The sequence below is a fragment of the Periplaneta americana genome, chromosome 16, assembly GCF_040183065.1.
Source record: "Periplaneta americana isolate PAMFEO1 chromosome 16, P.americana_PAMFEO1_priV1, whole genome shotgun sequence".
Lineage (NCBI taxonomy): Eukaryota > Metazoa > Arthropoda > Insecta > Blattodea > Blattidae > Periplaneta > Periplaneta americana.
The window spans coordinates 33,735,967-33,753,580 of NC_091132.1; the positions used below are offsets into that span (position 1 = coordinate 33,735,967).

Consider the following 17,614-nt stretch of genomic DNA (forward strand, 5'->3'; position numbering starts at 1 on the left):
TTGGTTCCAGTGCAACAAGGCCTGTGTGACTGCATAGCGGTGTCATTGTTAAACCTAGGAAATTTCATGGGGTATTCAACGCCTTGTAATTTTGCGGTAACCCATAATGTCTTGGAGAATGTGGAGCACAGTTTTGTGACATACTCTGACTTCTGCTGCTAACTCACGCGCAGTCCATCGGCGATCAGCATCCAACAGGGAAGCAAGGAGTTGAACTGTGTTGTCCTCCACGCGGGGTCGTCCTGTATGGAGGTTGTCCTGAACGGCATCCCTGCCTTCCCGGAATGCTTTAACCCATCGTGCCACTGTGCGATATGGCAACACTGCATCGGCACATGCTTCACGCAGTCCCTGAAAACATTCTTGTGCACTACGACCTCGTGTCACTTCAATTTTGATCCAGGAACGTTGCTCTAATTTTGTAAACGTGGTCTTAGGGCGCTCGCACTATCCCTATGAAAGTCAACGTTCTACACACTGCAGTAGATTGACAGAGTACTGTCGCCGCTGGCTGCACTAACTCATCTAACAGTCCTTGTTCATGTCCATACAGCTGGCAGCTCTCGAACGCCCCATCGTCACGTGACAGTATTGTTGCCATAACTTTTTATCCATCCTATGTATAATTATAATGATGATGATGATGACTATGAAGTAATTGACAGAGAAATCTGCTCTAAAACAGAAATATTCCTTTTAATGAGAGGTTGTTGTCAGCTTAGCTACACTTATATAGGTCTTGTGTTTTATGACATTAAGAACAGCTTTTAGACTTACATAAGTTTACGATGAAAACTTAAACTTATTCATTCAACAAATTCCTGTCAGGAACTTTCTTGTGAGCAAATGGTGTTAAACATGAGTAGATTCGTACTATTTTTCTCATGCATATTTTACAAACGAGAAACTTCTTATATGGTTATATTACATATGTGGTGCTCTTTATGTTTTCTTTCTTTTTTTATGCCTTTTAGCCTTTAAATCTTCATCTCATCTGCTTTTTTGTGTATCCTGCTTCTGTTGATCAGACTTAAACTAATACATTATATCGTAAGTATCATAACCGAGTAGGGCATCATGTGATGACACCATAATAATGCATTCATATCACGAAAGCTTGTCTTAATTTAAGTTGTGAATTTGTGCTGCTTTTTCATGCACACAGCTAACCCCACACTCTACTGTTCTGTGTCCTCAGGAGGAAAGCTCGGATATAGTGGGACAGTATAAACCTGAAATATTCTGCTAGAAGGTAATTTGCTTTGTGTATTTGTTTTGCTTGCTTTGCTGTGTTGCTGAACAGTCACCTTAATAATAGTAATAATAGCAATAATGATTATAATAAAATAACATATTATTATTGTCATTAATATTATCACCATTATCATTATAGTTTTCTACTCCATAATTACATTTTCTGTTGCTTTCTGATAATATGAAGTATGTGACTTTCTCATTATACGAACAGATTGGTGTATTTTGAACATAATATGACAATAGTAATATACGTTACAAGAGCGGTATGTTGACGTTTTCATGTTCGAGGAAAAGATTGAAAAAGCGAAACGTAGTTGAGCTTTTTTAATTTCTGAGAACATGAAAACAAACATACCGCTCGTGTATCGTACATTATTTTGTGCGAAGATCGTTTATTACATACCTGAAAGACGAATTTCTAATTAGTTGCAATGAAATCTCCATGTTGGTTTCTGTTTAATGATGGCAACTTCGGAAAACCAAAATATCTTTCTTCAATATTGTTGCTATAAAATGTTTTCTGTGTTTACTATATTCCAGCAGGCCGTGATATACGTCTGTCTTTTTTTTCCCCCAGTCTATAAATGCGAACTTAAAACAAACGGTAAGGTTATGTAATGATTTATTTTTCATTTTAATATTTTAACAATATTATTTATATAACATATTGCAGTAATAACATCGGCATCTGGAATCTTGTTGATTTTTTCACGGCTTCCTTAATGTTACTTGTATCAGGAATGCAATAAGTTTCGTGGAGTAGTAGACTTTACTTAATTTTTACAAATATTTGAAAACAATAATTAACATTGCAATTTAGGTGAAATTGCAGTGGTAAGTTTCCAATTTATAATTATTACTATGTTAAACGTCTCTAAAAATAATATGTTAAAAGCCTAAAGCAGTAAAATGAATGTCGCGCTTAAGCGGTAAGAAGAGGGAAATTGTTGTGTGTGTTACGTTGGGAATACTGAATGTGGTATTTCACACTTACCGCGTATTGGTTCTGTGCAGAAAACAAGCAAATACGCACGATCTCGCACAAAACATGTTTTCAGCATCTCTAATTCCAAAACAAGATGATTTTTGGTATACTATTACACGTTCACGTTGCTTGTTGAACTATTGCCGTGTACATTTTTCATGTTGTTCATATTAAAATTCTCGAATATTATATAATATTATTACATGTTTCGAAGTTTGTAAATGTTCTTCCTTAAGGCAAACTTAAAAAAATGGAGATACTTTCATACTTGAAGAAACCTTCATTAAGACCAATTTGCGACTGATTAACTTAGTTAGTACAGCAACTGGCTACAGACTGAAAGGTCCCGAATGATGGCAGTATTTTTCTCCGCAAATTAAGCTTTCAGGAATAACTCCCTGTAAAGTTAATTTGAATAATTTCGAGGGAAAAATTGTTCCGGGGCCGGGTATCGAACCCAGGACCTTTGGTTAAACGTACCAATGCTCTCCCACTGAGCTACCCAGGAACTCTACCTGACACCGATCCAATTTTTCCCTCTATATCCACAGACCTCAAAGTGGGCTATATCCACAGACCTCAGTATTTTTCTCGTTGCCAGATTTCCATAACAGTCCCTGGGTCCACTCAGCCTCTTGTCAAATTGAATACTGGGTCTTCCCAGGAGGTAAAATGGTGAGCAAAGCATGGAGCTGATCACGCCACTATATTCTAGTGCTGAAGTCATGAAAGCATGGGGTTTCTACCTCCCTACCTCTTTTAGTTTTTAAGGCCATTTAATACTAAACTTTCAGTGTTTATTATTATTATTTTTTCATTTATAGTGTAAATTACATCAAAATAATATTAGGATCTTCGAAGTGGATATGTACCATAGCTTTTTATTTGGAGATACTTTAGAACTGAGAAGGAGATGGATGTTGGTAATGGAGAATGGCAGGGAAAATTGTTAAAGTCAGGATGGAAATACTTTACAGAACTTTTGTAACAAATATGTATTTACTATTTTGTAATAATTTAAGAGTTACTGTGTCATAAATTAACCATTACCATTTTCGATTTCACTCTAATACTTATGCAGATAAATACATAAATATATAGGGCTACACGAGATTTCTTTTTAATTTATTGTGACAAGCGTAAAAATAAACTATATCCTTGTAAATAAGAATATATGAAATGCATTTAAACATAAAATGTAAAAAGATATTGAAGTCGGAGAAAGTGTTTCTGATTTTAGAATTTGAACTTGCCATTATTAGAACAATCATGGTGAAAAATATCTTTGTGTCATTCGTGCATTTTTTTTCTGTCTTATCTTACTGGTGACAAGGAATACCATTACTTTGATATAGTGCGATATTCTTTATTTTCATTTAATCATTATTAGCAAGATGTATTTTTAATTACTTTTGTCTTGAGTTGTGAAATATTTTTGGCGCGAGCTTCTTGTATATTGCACCATCTCATAAATTTAAAGACATCCAACATTTCGGAATACATATTGATGCCTTCATCAGGAAAGCAGGGACAGGGAGAACTTACTTGTTGAGTTTGTTACTAAGATTTTTATCTCTAGCTGTCATTATGTTAACATCTATCAGCAAGAAAGGCCAATCTAAGAAACAAAAGAGAATTGGAAAATACCGTAGGTTTGCATATTCAGATTTCTCGTCTTGCAGATACTGATACATTAGAAGATGGGTGGTATCCACTGGTTTTGAGTGAAATGATCGTTTTCTGTTTTACAGGGATTTATATTTTTCGATTGTGTGTAAGTACTGTTACGGTAGTGTGGGGGGAGGGGGGTCGTAAACAAAATTCTCGCCCAAAAGTGGGTCGCACATTAAAAAACTTTGGGATTCAATATCGTCAAAGAGAACTGAAACATTTCTTACTGTTTGAAAAGAGGATGAAGTACAGAATTATTTTTCCATTTTAATGAAGAAAACTGAACTTTATCAGTAATATTACGCAGAATGTACAAGTAATCATATTATAGGCCCTACAAACATCTTCAGAAACATATAAGAGAATATCTGGAAGAAGACTGTATTTCGAGTTTAGAATATCTCTTAAAAATAGATTTATGGATGCTATCATGGCTTCTGTAATATTTGATACTGTCAGTTTTATATGGTTAAAAATTATGTCGGGTGTTGTAGTAATATATACACCAAATATTTGCTTGATTGTCCCAAAACCATTGTTCAGAATAAATATTTTTCGTCCAATCATTTTGTCCTTTAACCGTGAAAAATGTCTACCACAATAACAAATATCGAAAACAGGATTTCTCAGTTTGAATAGTAAAAGGCAGCTTGTTCTCCTTTCAGAGAACTTTCAACAGCATATGAGCCATGTGCTGTGTAAGATGTTGCTAGCAAGTTCATCTTAATTGTAACTGTCTGAATTAGAGTGTATCTTCAAATAATAAACCTAAGTGGTAGAGAATGGCAATATATGGCAGACAGAAACGCCTGTTTGTACATACAGCTATATTTAAAACCGTGAATTATCACAACTTGTAAGTAGGCTATGTTAGTAATGGAGAGGGGAAAAGAAGGTCATTTGTAGCATGCTAAAGAATGAGGAGTGCATATTACAAAACGTTCATGAAAATTCTCAAATATCTCCAGTGGAAATATAATGATATACTGGTCGCAGACAATTTTATTGTTATTATTAGATCCTTGAAGATGAAAATTTGCAAAATAATCACTATAAAGAATGCTGACTAAATTTGAAGATAGATTAAAGTTTACCTGATTGAATAATGTATATGAAAATTATGAATTTGGAATGGAAATGCAAATAAATAATGTTGTGATATAAGTATACTTACACACAAAAAATAAGAACAAGTAGTATAATATAAATCATAGAAGTTTGATCTATAAACACTTTAAATTAGAAATAAAGATATAAGATATCTTACAACATATCTATGGAAAAAAGCATGTACTTATTCTTCATAACCTGTAGATTTGATTCTTGTCAAGCAGTGCTACGTAGTTCTTTATTTAACACGCTTTTAAACTATTGCATTTATTAACATTTTGGCGAAAAGACGATGTGCCATAGAACATGATGGAGTAGCTGTGAAAAGAGAAACTGAAGAATTCTGACAAAGCTGCTTTGTTCACCAACTCTCACAGAATCTGCCAGAAATCGAACCGTGGTCCCTTTGAAAAAAAAAAACAACAGTTGACTGATCTTCAGGTTATCCTCATGCTTGTTGTATCACTTTCTTTGCTTATTAGTTTCTGACGAAAGAAATTGTCTTACGAAATTATATTAAGTACTTTTTTTTTATTAAGTTTTTATATATTGAAATGATTCTCGTATTGAGTTTCACACTTAAATTAATGGACTCTATATGTAGATTAACTTACCTTGGAAAAGTGCTTGCCGAAAATTAACAGTCTGAAAGATATCGAACTCATTTACTTGTTCAAAAAGTTGTTTTTAAACATGAGATGTATAAAGTAATACTTCTAGTATTTTATGTTGTGACAAAGAAGATTAGATGGAACTGAATTGAGAGGAGGAGGAATGGCCTTTTCTGTACGTCATATTACTTAAAAAAAATTAAGTTGAGCAATAGGTAGGTAGGTCTACTTACATCTTTCTAAATAATTCCTCTGATTATAAACTCACATTTTCGGCCTTTATTTTACGAAATTTTCGTTAATTTAAGAGGGGCAGAAATGATACGAAATAGAAGATACCTAAAATTCTCACATGTCTTAAATGGTGTATGGCATCATTAACGTTGAATGCCTAGATCTTCAGCTTTCCATAGTAGAGATTCAAATTAAAATATGGTGGATACAAATGAATTTTGTGGCAGACAGAAACAATGCTTGGGCCTGGTTTTTGTGGAATATTCTCGTTTTTCCTGTTGAGATTCCATCAATTGTTCAACAAATAATAATAATAATAATAATAATAATAATAATAATAATAGTCGTGGCCATCATCTTCATTATAATCCGTAATTGAAATGACGTAGATCCACCTTTCATAGCACACGAGTGGCAATACCAAAGGTGGATAAGTGATCTAAAAGTTTGGCATAAATATACAGAGGGATATGTAATAATAATAATAATAATAATGATGATGATAATAATGTTAATCATTGTGGTCATCATCTTCACCATAATCATAATAGGAATGACATAGTACACGAGAGGCAATAGCAAAGGAAATAAGTGATCTACAAGTTGTGCGTAAATATACAGAGGGAGATGCTGTGTTCAGTGGTTGATATTCAAGTATTCGCCATTATACATACTACATTAAAATTTGAATTTCACACTCAATGAAGGAAGTGAGGCAGTTGGTTTCCTTTAAAAAAAGAGTGTTTAAGGAAATGAATGGCGCAATATTTAAGTGGCACTACTTCCTCATAATACATTTTTACACAATAATTAAAAACTCAGTTTACTATTAAGTCATTCCAAATCATCATTTGATTCCATGAAATGAATGTTCGTGGATAACATTATGAAGAAATGACAGTAATACAGTAAACCTTCATTTACATGTTTTTATGGAGTTCTGAAGAAAAAAATGCAGAAATGAGTAAAACATATAACTGAAATTATATTTAATAACATCTGAAATAGAGCCACTGGCCTGGCTCAGTTGGTTGGCGTTTGTCTGCTGGTCTGAAGTTGCGCTCGGGCACGGGTTCGATCCCCGCTTGGGCTGATTACCTGGTTGGGTTTTTTCCGAGGTTTTCCCCAACCGTAAGGTGAATGCCAGGTAATCTATGGTGAATCCTCGGCCTCATCTCACCAAATACCATCACGCTATCACCAATCTCATCGACGCTAAATAACCTAGTAGTTGATACAGCATCGTTAAATAACCAACTTAAAAAAAAATTTGAAATAGCATTTGAAGACTATGTGAGGAAAACGAATTAAGTCAATTTAGTAAAATTTTCACAATATAAATTTATAACTTCACAGTTAAGCCACCTTTGATTCTATAATAAAATACAGATACAAATTTTGACACATATTCTTAAAGAATATGAGTTTATGTGTAGGAAATCTTAATTGCTCAAAGCCAAAGCAGACTGATATATTACATTTTAAATCCCAATCCAGAAAATTTTAGGACATTGACTTACCAGTACCTTGTTATTCCCTGTGATCTTCATTTAATAACAAGTGATTATTTTCCAAAAAAAAAATAAAAAATAAAAATAAAAAGTCGGTTATTTTGGACTTCTTGCACCTAAGGAATAAACGATGTCCTTAAATTGTGATAACTGTTTCATAATTTATTCAGTTACATCATGGTGTGTTACAAAATGTACAGTAGCGTGCAAATTAATCCGAACACGACATATTTTTACATTTTCTGTCATTGTTGGCCTTACAGCTGCTCATACCGCTTTAATTGACATCTGTAGTACGTGTAATTCCATTGTTGAAGGTCTGTCATTATTTTTTTTATAATATGTGACATTTTGCCTGTCGTTTTGTACTTACAAGCATTTCAGTTGTGTTGAAGACTTAATAATGCAATCCTGTGTACATTCTGTCGTCTTCACAAATGGATACAACTCCACGAAAACGGTCTAAAATTATAACATTAGCAGAGCATTCTTCTATGACACAGAGGCAAATTGCTGCAGAATGTCACATCGGTTTGGCTACTGTTAATTCGATCATAAAACAATACAGGGAGACTGGATCCATCACACTCCAGAAAAAAGGAAACTGTGGCCAGAAAAGGAAGACTTCACCTGCAGATGATCGTTTAATTGTCAGGAAAAGTAAATTAAATCCTAGACTAACTGCTGTCGACTTAACCCGCGAGTTAATGGCTACCACTGGGGTGAATATTCACTTCACAACAGTGCAGCGTAGGCTTTTGGAAGCTGGACGAAGGGCTCGTAAGCTATTAAGAAGCAACTGCTAACCCCTGTTATGTGCAAAAAACGCTTAATGTGGGCAAAATTACATCAACACTGGACAGTGAATGACTGGAAGAATGTACTTTTGTCCGATGAGTCTCATTTCGAGGTCCATGGCCACTGTGTTTCTTACGTACGGAAAGGATCCGAAAAAGTAACAGCAGCTCATCTCCAACAAGCACCCAAATATCCCCCTAAAGTAATGTTTTGGGGTTGTTTTAAACATGAAGAGCCTGGAGAATTAATACCTATCAAGGGAATAATGAATTCTGACAAATATATTCACTTATTGGAAACCAGAATCGTACCCCAGCTGCAAAAATCATTTCCGGATGGCAGAGGTGTGTTCCAACAAGACCTGGCACCATGCCATACGTCACGAAAAACTATAGAATTCTTCAACAAGAAGAATATTCAGGTACTCCCCTGGCCAGGCAACTCACCCGACATCAACCCCATTGAGAACTTGTGGTCAATTTGCAAAAGAAGAATGCAAAAAATGGATTGTTGTACAAAGGAGAAGATGATTTCTGCCCTCATTGGTGTATGGTTTCGCGATGAAGAAATGAAGAATATTTGTGGGAAATTAGTGGAATCCATGCCAAATCGTCTCAGAGCTGTTATTAGGAACAAGGGAGGCCATATAGATTACTGAGGTATGTCTTCGATCCTCTTTTTATCCCGTTTGAGTGTTTTTGCATAAGTAATTACGTTGTTCGGATTAATTTGCACGCTACTGTATATCTCTTTCAAAAACAGTAATAGCACCATTAAAGAACATAAGATTGTTGATTGTTGGAGGCAAGCATGGGCAGCTTTGAATTTCCACAAATTTCAAAGTGGGACGCACCTTAACAATGAACATATGGCGTATTTTCGTGTTTACATTTTCACGGCAAACATAATTTCGAGCAAAATTGATTTAGAACCTATAAATGACGTTTGGTATCTTCTGGGGCTTAAAATAGGATTGTATAATGTGTAAAAAAAACGTGTAAACGAAATCCGAAATAAATTTACATGGGAAGTATATGAATTTTGTCGGTACTTGAGAAAAAACGAATGTATGAAAAGTGTAAGTGCAAAATGTATATATAAAAGAAGTTTTACTGTCTGTATATACATCATGGAGGTCTGGAGGAGTAGATGTTGCAAGAACTTATATCACATCCTACATTACTTGTCTTCTAAAATTTTAAGATTACAGTTATTTTTTTAAAACTAGTTCATGTTATATATTTTGAAGCTCTAAAATTTTATTATGAAGAAAATTTTGATTGGAGACTTTCTGTGGATAATGAATCTGACATAATCAGAGGACATGATTTCGTTTCATTTGATAGTTCTTATTTCCTCACTATACAAACTAGCCTATAAGGAGAAAGTATAGTGATGCTGCATGAATCCATTTCGAGATTTTCGTGTAAATATACGTTTTTTATATCCCTGGTACTGACTGAGTACCGGTAGTTTATAGCATGCTGTTAGCTTATGTATAGTAATTCCTTATAAAATGTTAAACGAATTTTGTTTGTATTCAGTATCTGCAAGTCCAGTCGGGAATGATGCATGTGAAATATAATCTTCTTTACTAGGAATAATGAGTCTTCATTTAAAAAAAAATCACACAAAATGGTAATTTGCTTGAAATCTGCTCAGACGAATTTTTTTACGATTTTTTTTTACATAAGATAAATAAATAAGTAATAAATGAGTTGGTATAGGCAATATATTGTATCTCCAAACTTCTTTGATATGGAGATATTGATTATTATTATTATTTAGGCTACAATTATATCTTCAATTGACATTAATAGATTAAAATGATTTGGTGGTGTCGTGCAAAGAATGAATGATGAATCCCAAAAAGAATGGTAAGGTAAAATTTGAAAGAGGAAGGGAAGCTTACAAGGAGACAGGAACAGTGATGATGATGGTGATGATAATAATGATTATATCTTTAGTTAAAATCTCCATAAAAACATTTAGAGCTTAAAGTTGGCTACAGAAATTGCTTAGCAAAATTACAATATTCACTGGCTAAGATACACTTTTTTCTTTGAAATTGGTCTAAAAAAATGAGTCTTATATTCCAATACTAAGTTTGTGAATAGGTCAAAGCTTCATGGGCTGCTGTGAAAACTAAGACAACGATTAAATCATTTAAGAAATGTGGCATCACTGGATGGTACAGAGGACAATTTTTTTGTATGAGGACTCAGATTTTGACTTAGAGGTTTCAAGTGACTCTCCATTTAGTTCTGGAGATGAATTTCTGGGTTTTGACGAAGAATATTAAAAGATATTCTTTCCTAGTTAGTTTAGGTATTTTATGAAAGTAGATCTACGTATTCTTTTATATTTTAAATATTGTAAATTCATTATAATATTCAGTGGTCAAATTTTTTCCCTCCAAAATGTTTACAAAAAAGACACTGCCAGAAAATACGGTAATTTTATCGTAACTATTACAGAAGTAGAGCAAAAAGGGAATTTATTTCTCTGTAAAAAACTAATATCTACAAAATTATATCCACTTTTTTCTTTTTTGTTTGAAAATTTTATTTTTCTGTGCAAGTCACAAACTGTATAGTCAGAATTCCTTCATTACCACAAATTATTTCAATCTTGTAATACCAAAATGGGTCATTCTTTGTAATAAAGATTAATGTAACTGTTTTTCACAGTCAATTGTAAAGACCACTTTTGTAATCATGGGAAAGTGACCATAAAATAATATTTTAAATCTTAAATGGTTTACTTTTGCAGTACCAGTGATTGCTTGATAAGTAAGTAACATTGTTAGAAACTTTTTATAAGCGACTAAATGGCTTTTCATATTTCGATTAATTTTAAATACTGATTGTGGTAAATATGAAAGTAAAGTTACAGGCGATTACAATATGAAAAATAGGCCTATATTGTAGGAGTTTGCACAGAATTAATTACGTACATATGTCTAACGTATAATTAATGACTGAAATCTTATACCTTACTTTTTAATGTTATAAGAAAATGTCTTTTGTGTGCAGTGTAGAAAACGAAAGTATATATATATATTGGCGGCATAGTAAACGATTTTATATCTGCATGTCTTTTGTATGATTGTTTAAGAAATGAACTATGAACAGAATATCGCTGAACATGACAAAAAACTAAATTGTAGCAAAACATGTAATACATACTGTATACCAGTACTGAGAAAGTACTGGTATTTGTTGCATTCATGATACCAATTTTTATTTTATCTGGAAAAAAAAAGAGAGAGAGAGAGAGAGGGAGGAAGGGGGGGAGAGAGAGAGAGAGTTTTCAAAATTGATTTAGAGTAAATCGCTATTTTATGATTTGTTTAAATTACTTTTTTTCTAGTAAAATGTTTGAATTTGATATGAATCATCCCTAGGTGAATTGACTTGCAAATATTGAACGTGGAAAAAAAAAAAAAATCCGTCCAAAAGTTAGGAAAAAAAGGTTCTACAGAGACAGATATGTGTTATGTGTAAAACCTCGTTTTACTCTTTTAAAGGCACCAAAAGAGAAAAATCACAAACTAGAAGTATGGGTGATTGGGCTAGGAGGGAGAAGAAGTTAACAGAATGAAACTATTACTGTTTAAACACTCAAAAAGTTCATTGACTATAACATTATTGTTAATACAGTCATATAGTTAAAAATTTGCTTCATAGAAAGCTAAACTGTCCATGCAATGCAAACCTGGCCTGACAAACTTGCACTTCTGTGATCTTGTGTAGGTGGTGCACTGATTTGGTGAAAGGGATATGTTCTATTGCGTATATCCGTGCCAATTGTGAAGGGTTTTGTAGGATAGTAACCCTTATGTGTTTAATATTTTCAGTGTCAGTAGAATTCTCGCACTGCCTCCAGATTCCTGAGAAAATGTATACGAAATCTATCCACTTACTTCTTGAAGGTGTAGGTAACAGAATGGGACTGTTCTATGTCTATTAATACGAAATGCCATCTAAACTCTAGCTGTGCCTCTATAGAATTAACATTTTTAAAATATCTATAGCAAAGGCATAGTGTACAGCTGGCCAACCTGCCATGTTGATGAAATTAACTTCTTCAGTGGAGCATGTCCAAACAAATTTCGTAATTCCCATCCTGTATCTTTTTTTTCTCCGGAAGTTTGTGATGTTCGTGCATGTCAGAATGGTATGTGAATACGTTCTCCCTCTTTATAATCAATTTTTCGTCTATTAGTGTGAATTATTTTATTGAACAAGATATTCTACACATTTCTGCATTCAAAAATACACTTCAATTCGAAAATTTTCAATAAAAATTTGCATAGTTTAGGAAGAATTAGATGTGTACAGTTCCTTTGATACAGTCTTACCATTAATTCAGTGACAATTAAAGTATTTTTTCATATACTGTCAATGCTTATCCATTTAACAAATTTATTGGTTTACAATAATTTGTTACATTTATTTGATTTTAAACGTTTTCGGCTTTATTAAGCCATCTTCAGAAAAGATTTATGCCCATATGAATGGGATTGGTACATGTGTATGCAATACAAATAAATAAACCAATTAACATAACACTCTATGGAAGTAATTAAACGTATGGCAAGGTTAAAACATCACTGTGTTAAAACTGGCAATATGAGCCATAATCAAGGTTATTAAAATTATTACATGCTAATTATGATACAATTGTAATTAAAACAGGTTATTAGCATGTAATAATTTTAATAACCTTGATTATGGCTCATATTGCCAGTTTTAACACAGTGATGTTTTAACCTTGCCATACGTTTAATTACTTCCATAGAGTGTTATGTTAATTGGTTTATTTATTTGTATTGCATACACATATACCAATCCCATTCATATGGGCATAAATCTTTTCTGAAGATGGCTTAATAAAGCCGAAAACGTTTAAAATCAAATAAATATAACAAATTATTGTAAACCAATAAATTTGTTAAATGGATAAGCATTGACGGTATATGAAAAAACTTTAATTGTTAATGTGTTAGCTTATCGGCCCTATCATGCCTTTTAAATTTAAATTAATTCAGTGGTTTAATATATGCAGATTTCACTTCAGTAAAGATGTGTTTTTCGCATTATGTTTAGGAATGACATGTTTTGCGTCATACAAAGTTATTTTCACATTAATAACTGTGTCTGTGAATAAAAATGTTAGAGAAATTCTGTAGGAAGTTGAAGTATATTAGATACAACAAAATAAAATAACACAATTTTACACAAGGCCCTACTGTCAAAAAAAAAAAAAATGAAGGTGTAGATTCATATATTTGGTTACAATGAGGGATGATATCAGAAAAGAAAGGGATGATAAAGTGGAAAAAGAATATCAGAGTATAATGAGAAAGTTGATACACTTTATATTATACTGATTTCATATAGACGAATGTTTTTAGCTTTATCCAGAACGTAGTGTTAATTTTCTCCTGGCTTTATCAGTTTGCATAATGTGTTATGATATTAATTTAGTACTTGTAGTTGTGATAAGAATTGCTTGTATTTTGTATTTTTTAAGTATCTGTAACGTGACTTTGGTTTGCAGGTGACTGTGCGAATGGGGCACAGGGAACCATGCACAAAATGCGGAATGCCAGTGTTCATAGCAGAACGTCTGTTGGTAGGCGGGCACTTACTCTATCATCGTACATGCTTCCGCTGTGCACGGTGCCAACACCAACTCAGTCTCGCGAACTTCTACGAGACTGAAGGAGGAGAATATTGTTGTGAAACTTGCCCAGACGAAGTGCTGGACACTCAAAAGAAATCTCAAGAACCTAGTCAAAACCATCAAACTAATTTAGATATGATTGGGCACGCTGGTCCAGAGGATGCATACAGTGCAGATTTTGAATCGGCATTAGAGAAATCTGCAGAACAAGAACAACACTTTTTCAAGACTAGAGAATCAGCATTTTCGATAGCTCGTTCTCATTTCATGAGTAAGTTGACTTCACCGGAGTTTCAGTCTGAAGCAGAATGTCAGAGTACTAGTGACAATGAAGAATCATCCGCAGCTGATAAGCAGGTAGCTGATGATAGCAGCAGGAGTAAGACATCTTTATCTCCACAAGCTGGTTCACCAGAAAGACAGAGCATTAATCATGCTAAATCCTCTAATGTTGATGTATCAAGTAAAGATGAAGTATATAGAGAAAATAGTGTAATAAAGACTGCTATTGTAATTCCACAGAATAGTGACAGTGGTAATAATGACACCGATAATGATGAAGGCAGTATCAAAGACAGGAGTAGTAGTAAGAAGTTAGATGTTACCCCTATAGGTGAAGGAAGTGCCTCTTTAGGAAACAATGATATCACAAGTAGTTTAAAATATAACGGTAGTAAGGAGAAACAGTTAATTATTGGCCATAGTTTATCTTCAGAAGATAGTGATGTGAATGTAGATATTACTGCAAAAGAAGAAAACTCAGATTCACCATCTTCCATTGTTAAGATGAGATTGAAGCTTTTTGAAAAGAATGGTAAGTCAGAAGAAATTACTAAAGCATTAAAAACACTCTCTAACAGAAAATATGTTCTTGGTCGTAAGGATGAAAGTAGTTCAACTCAGTTGAATTCACATGTTAGTAGAAGTGTATCAGACAAAACTACTCCAGACACAGATGAGAAATTGATGAGTCCTGAAAAACAAGAATTATCAAATGATAAAATAAACTTTTTAAAAGAGAAGAGTGAATTTGTAATTAATGATCAAATTCAGAATGCTTCTGCACCCTTAAATGCTGAATTTCAATCTAATAGCTCTGCTGTACCTGATGAACATGGAAGTGGTGACAGAATAGAAGTTAGTACGACTATAAATGATCGCATAGATCAGGACAAGGCTGATATTATAAAAGACATTAGTCCAGCCGATAAAGATTTAGAATCACATGACGTAGATAGAGAGTTAGAACCACGAGACTTAGATAAAGATTTAGAATCACTTGGCTCACAATCCAAGATGCCCATTACCCCAGGAACTACTCCTGACAGAAATGAAGATACAACTTCGTATCCAGAAGAACTTAACCCATTTGGAGATGATGAGGAGGACGATAATTATGAAGAGAAGAAGATTACTGAAAAAGTTACAGATAAACAGGAAGACTCAAAAGAGACGCGGAATTTGAATCCGTTTGGTTCCACTGATGATGAAGAGGAAGAAGAGGAGGTGAAAGTTGCAACAAAACCACCTAGACCACCTCTTCCTGTTATTAGACAGAGCACATTGCCACACACCCAAAGAATGTTAGAAGCACCAAAAGTAAGCCTGAACCCCTTTTGGAGTGATGGTGAAGAACAAAGTACCGAGGATGAGAGTGCTGATTCCACTCCAATGAAAGGGGAAAGAACTCCAGTCCCTCTGCCTAGGACTGTCAAGTAAGTACATGCTGTAATTTTATTTTTAAGGTACTTGTCAGCCTTTATATTTTCTGTATTATTTCTATATGCAGTTTCCCTCTTTTTAATTATTTTTCTCTTCATTTCTGCATAGAAATTGTAAGGCATATGAAGCTTTCGAAACTAAAGGGTTTTTATCCTTTACTCCTTGTACAGATCCAGAAACTTGGCCACCTGAATATTATTGTTGTTGTTGTTGTTATTATTATTATTATTATTATTATTATTATTATTTGTTGAATAACTGATGGAATGCCGACAGGAAAAATGAGAATATTCCACAAAAACCAAGCCCAAGCATTGGCTGCGTTCAGCGGGACAGCGCTGGGGTAGCGATTCATTTTTGCTGAGTTACAGCAGCTGTTAGTGGCTGAACGACCAGACTGCAAAATGTCCTCTGTGTTTACAAAGAAACACGCCATTGTTCTGTCTACTCCGGCACCATTGGTTGATGTCTACCCCCTCCACTTTCGCTGGCTAGCAGCAGGCTTGCAGCGAAAAAAATTTTGCTACGAAAAATGGCGGCCACTATTTCAGCACTGTCGGCCAGCAAGGCGTTCAGTGCTATCGCTATTTCAGCGCTACCTCAGCACTGTCCCGGCTGAACGCAGCCATTTTTTCTGTTTGCCACAAAATTCATTTGTATCCACCATATTTTAATTTGAATCTCCATTATGGAAAGCTGAAGATCTAGACATTCAACGTTAATGATGCCATACACCATTTAAGACATGTGAGAATTTTAGGTAATCTCCTATTTCATATCATTTCTGCCCCTCTTAAATGAAGGAAAATTTCGTGAAATAAAAGCCGAAAATGTGAGGTTATGATCAGAGGAATTATAGTTGATGACAGCTATACATTATTAGTACAGGCACATTTCTCTATATGACAAGTTGAGTTACTTCATAGTATTGTATAAGTACCGGTATGTTTCAATTATATTTTTTTGAAAGATGGGACACATATGAGATTTGCTAATTATTTTTCGCATATGAAGCATTTTTCTTTGCTTAATAACTTTATGATGTTTCAATATACAGTAGTCTTCAAAGCTCAGTGGGAAGCTTACCTTCAGCATTTAAATATTTGTCAAAGACTTTTACACGTTGACATCCCTCATGTACCAGCCACTCGGAATCTTCTAAATGAAATTGAACATTTCTTCAAATAATTACCAATTATCTTTGATTGCTCTGAACGTATTTCTTCTCAAAAAGTAAAGATTCTTTTCATCAATAGAGCAAATTGAAAAGTAAAGGTTTGGGAGTTGTTTTCTATTCTCACTGGAAGAAAGGTAATTCGTAGATCTCAACCAAAAAGGGACTTTAGTGCAGTCAGCGGACGCAAGCCATTAAGATGAACTGAAATACAATACCTGTATGTACTTTCCTTGGCAGAACTCTTGACTCAACCCATTGCAGAAGATGTGACGAACAAGAAACGCTTCCTCACATCTTGGGTTTCTGCCATCATGGAGAATTACTCCGAATCAATAGACATAATTTGATTTGTTCTCTCATCGCATCTTCAATCCGTCAGAAAGCTTCTTATGAGGTTTATGAGGAGGTTGGTTGCGTCTCTTCTGATGGCTCTACTAGATGTGCTGATATCATCATAATTGATCGACAGAAAGATAAGGGTGTCATTCTTGATCCCACAATCCGTTTCGAGATGCATGAGCAACAGCCACAAGAGGTGTGTCGTGAAAAACAAGTCATATATGAACCTTGTTGTCAGCATCTTGGAGCACAATACCACATCACACATTGGACAGTTTTTGGGCTCATGTTTGGTGTCCGTGGCACGATCCCATGAGAAACTTTAAACCAACTTAAACAATTTAACATTTCTGATGCAACGATTGATGTCATAGGATTTCATGTGTTAAAATCATCCTTAACTATAATTAGCAATCATTTGTACTCAAGAAACTTTTATTGTAAATGATTTCCTATGTTTTCTCATCATTATCTTAATGTTTTTTTCTTTCAAATTGTCACATACATA

The 17,614-nt window shown here is 34.1% G+C and overlaps 1 protein-coding gene across 3 annotated transcripts in view; it reads left to right on the forward strand.

Moving 5' to 3' along the window:
• Positions 1–17,614, forward strand: part of MICAL-like (protein) — a 92,681-nt gene that overhangs the window by 60,068 nt on the left and 14,999 nt on the right. For 2 of the 3 annotated variants that reach the window (XM_069812864.1, XM_069812865.1), the window contains exon 6: positions 13,743–15,583. In XM_069812864.1, coding sequence (XP_069668965.1) covers positions 13,743–15,583 — 1,841 coding nt within the window. Of the gene's footprint in view, positions 1–1,198; positions 1,253–13,742; positions 15,584–17,614 lie in introns of all 3 variants that reach the window. The other variant, XM_069812866.1, reaches the window with a different exon arrangement.